This window comes from Crinia signifera, chromosome 3 (assembly GCF_055691185.1).
Source record: "Crinia signifera chromosome 3, ASM5569118v1, whole genome shotgun sequence".
In the NCBI taxonomy this organism is placed as follows: Eukaryota; Metazoa; Chordata; class Amphibia; order Anura; family Myobatrachidae; genus Crinia; species Crinia signifera.
The window spans coordinates 125253843-125257306 of record NC_139219.1 but is presented as its reverse complement, the minus strand read 5'-3'; the positions used below and the strand labels follow the sequence as shown (position 1 = coordinate 125257306).

Here is a 3464-nt window from a genome sequence, read left to right as displayed (position 1 = left end):
CTATTCATATGTGAGAAAAATGAAGTTGGCCTATATTTCTGAATCTAATTTCTGATGGCTCTTGGGACGGTTTTCTGATCACTTTCACCTATGTTTCAAAGTAACTTATGCAAAAACAGATTTTTTTCAGTAAAATATTGAACAAAAATTGTCCAAAAATTGCCAGTGACTGACATCTTAATTACAGGTACGTATAATGATTCTGGACATTGAGGTACAAAATACCTCCTGTCATTTAGAGGAATTGAACTATAAATAATACAATATTTATCATTATGTATTCACAAATAAAACAATTAATAAAACAAATCTATTGCGTCTTTATATATATATATATATATATATATATATATATATATATATATATTAAAAAAAAAAACAGTTTGAAATAATTTTCTTCCCTACTCTAATACAACACAAAAAATGCATATAGAAATTAGATGAAAGCAGGCACTTGTTGTCAGGAGGAATAGGCAGTCACTGATTCCCAAGGCTGCTCTATGCAGCCATTTTTTTCCCAATGATCATTGGGTAATCTCCATCTCCAACTGAAATCCAGTGCTTTGGATTGGTCCTATGATCAGGAAGTGGCATCAATGTATTATTATTTTTGAGACCCAACAATATTAGAATATTTTAAAAAAAACTATTTTCATTGACAAAGAATGCATTTAAACAATACACATTCATACAGTTTATCACACTCTTTTGGACATTGAGTGAGAGAAACAGGTACTTGATTGGGGTTTGTATTTTAACACACATCAAAGACTATAAAACACACACTCCCGAGTCCCACCCAGAAGCATCAGTCCTGAACGCTATAGAGATCAGTTACATTGATGGATCTCAATGCTGCATTAAAACTAGGCAATTAAAAGCCAGTTGACTCCAGGTTAAATAAACAGGTTTAGCCTGTGCTCCAAAAAGGAATCTTCGCTGCAAACATCCAATGGGTAACAAAGCAACAATACCCATAACTAGAACGATGCTGCTGCTGCTGTAGTTCTGTTGCTTTTATAATTAGGTGAAACTGTCCTTTGTGTATATAATTATGGGAAGCTTTAAATTGTTTTAAACAGTGGTGGTGATGTTGATTCACTGATTTTCATTTCAATCTTGAAGTTCCTTTTGAAATACTATAGACCAGTGGTTCCCAAACTGGGTGCCTTGGAACATTTGCATCGGTACCTTGGGTTGGGATCTAAGACAAATTTAAATAATCTATGGTGAATTTAATAGGCCTAACCACTATTTGTGGCTTTCAAACCTAGAATATGTGGACAGACAGAACCAAATAATTTTATTTTACACATATCTAACCCGAAGGATGACACACAACACAGTTTACTATTTACTGTAATTTTATATTTTTTCCTTAATGTCTTGATAAGTATAACTTTGGCTCCTGGTTGCCATAAATAAAAATGCTGATACTGCGCTGTGATTCAAAAACATTTGGTAACCACCGCTAAAGACCAATGGTTCCCAAAAGTGTTTAGAATCATGGCGCCCTAGGCCAAAAGTTTCTTATTTAAAATTTTTGTGAAAAAAATTAAATCAAGTAAATTATGTTTATGTCATCCATAGGGTTAAACTGTGTACACACACTACACAATGTGCATACCCAGCAATGTCTATAGCAACGGGACCCAGCAGAAGTGCGAGCATTGGCAAGTGTGCCAGCAGCAACACACGATGGGTGGGAAGCAGAGGCAGCCCTAGTTAACAATGTCATCTGTACATGCAGGACAAAGAAGGACATTGTTCACAACCCTTGGGAGCGTGCATTGTAAACAATATAGTGCGTACACAATAGTAATGATAATATTGTTTAGTGTGTATGCACCTGTAGTTCTGTGGTAATGGACTGAAATCACCTATTATATGGACAAAGTTAAATATTAATTATTCCTGGACCACCAACCCAAGGCACCCCACCGCACACAGTCAAGGTGCCCATACACGGTGCGATCATTGCATGCCTTTTGGTCTAGATCGCATCGCACGCAAATGGCATACTATTTGCGTGTGATGCAGTACCTAGTTAAAAAATAGCAGCACATACTTTTTTTTACCATGCAATGGGATGTACGCAGGGGCACCTACACTGCTTACGGGCATTGATATGTCTTTAGCTGTAAGAACTAGTTCTTCCAATAAATTGTGCACCAGTGTACAGCGGCAGACACGAGTCATACGTGCAGCATATTAAAAATATATTATATATATTCAGCAGCATCAGAACGAGCTAAGGTGGGGTAGCGCCTGCAGTTTGTCTCGGAGGTCTCTTTCTCTCCCCGCGGCCATCTCCACCCCCTGCAGCCACTCCGTGCACTTTCTCACCAGTCCCTCATCCCCCTCCCGCAGCCAGCACTCGTCCTCATACTCCATATCATCGTAGCGATGTTGCTCGTTGAGCAGCGATATCTTCACCAGCTCCCTGACATCAGGAGCTGATCTCTGCAGAGGGTTGCTCTGTGCGGGCTCCGTGCGGGTCCTTGGACCCCGGGGGTGCCTGATACCGCCACCGCACACCCTCCGGGAGCTGGCACTGCGTTGCTGCTGCTGGGCGAGTTGTTTCTCCAAGTTCCTCTTCTGAATGACCAGGATGGCCTCGGGTGTCAGGCACAGGGAGAAGCGCACGTCTGCGGTCTGCGGGGGCTCCGGCTGCAGTCTCTGGGAGCACTGAAGCACGCCAGTCACGGGCTCCTGTGCAGGAGGGGCGAGCTGTGCTTGCTGCTGGGGTCTCCTGGAGGGGTCTTTGGCTAGTTCCCGCCTGGCCCGGGTTAAAGCAGCTGGCCTGGGCTGTATAATGCTCTCGTAGGAGCGCGTTATCGCTCTTGGAACCTGATCCAGAAAGCGCCGGGCTGGATGCACAATGTCTACTGGCTGGCTGAGGTTGGAGGCACTGGCCCGATGCCTCCTCTCCAACTGCCTCCAGAGAGTGGCGGATGGCCAGGAGCGTGACAGGTCCTCCTTGTCCGTGGCTGCGGCCAGAGGTGGCGGCTGCTGGGCTTTGCTGAGCTGCAGCCTGGAGGGAAGCGCCGGCTTGTGCTGCGGGATAGGAGGGAAGGACATCACTGCTGCTGCTCCTCCACGCTGCCCGATCCCTATGTAGCCTGAACACAATGGCTAGAGGACAATAACCCTCCCAGCTAGAGGCTGATTCACTACTACAGTCATTTCCTCTGAAGACACACACGCGTGTGTCGTGGGGAAACTGGTTATACAGGTCTCCACTCATGCGGCAATGTCCTAATCACAGAATACTTCATAAGAAGATGGAGACAGCCGGTAACTGCGTGTGCAGCATACTAAACTTGTAGCCCTTCTCTGTGGAAAAGTCTTAGCCCCCATGAATAGCATTAACTTTTGAAAATAGTCTCCCTATCAGTGCCTGATTAACCAATACGCTGCAGGGTACTTGTGTAGTATCACGGCTCCCACGATGGGCATCCTAT

General features: G+C 43.9%; 1 protein-coding gene across 1 annotated transcript; it reads right to left on the bottom strand.

Annotated features, from left to right (window-relative positions):
• Nucleotides 1–341: 341 nt before the first annotated feature.
• PRR18 (proline rich 18) lies at nucleotides 342–3260 on the bottom strand. The gene has a single exon (XM_083176472.1). The coding sequence runs from the start codon at nucleotides 3079–3081 to the stop codon at nucleotides 2242–2244; it is 840 nt and encodes a 279-aa protein (XP_083032598.1). The 5' UTR covers nucleotides 3082–3260; the 3' UTR covers nucleotides 342–2241.
• Between the last annotated feature and the right edge of the window lie 204 nt (nucleotides 3261–3464).

Excerpts from the sequence above, each read along its gene's own strand:
- PRR18 (XM_083176472.1), bottom strand. The coding sequence starts at position 3,081 with ATGTCCTTCCCTCCTATCCCGCAGCACAAGCCGGCGCTTCCCTCCAGG.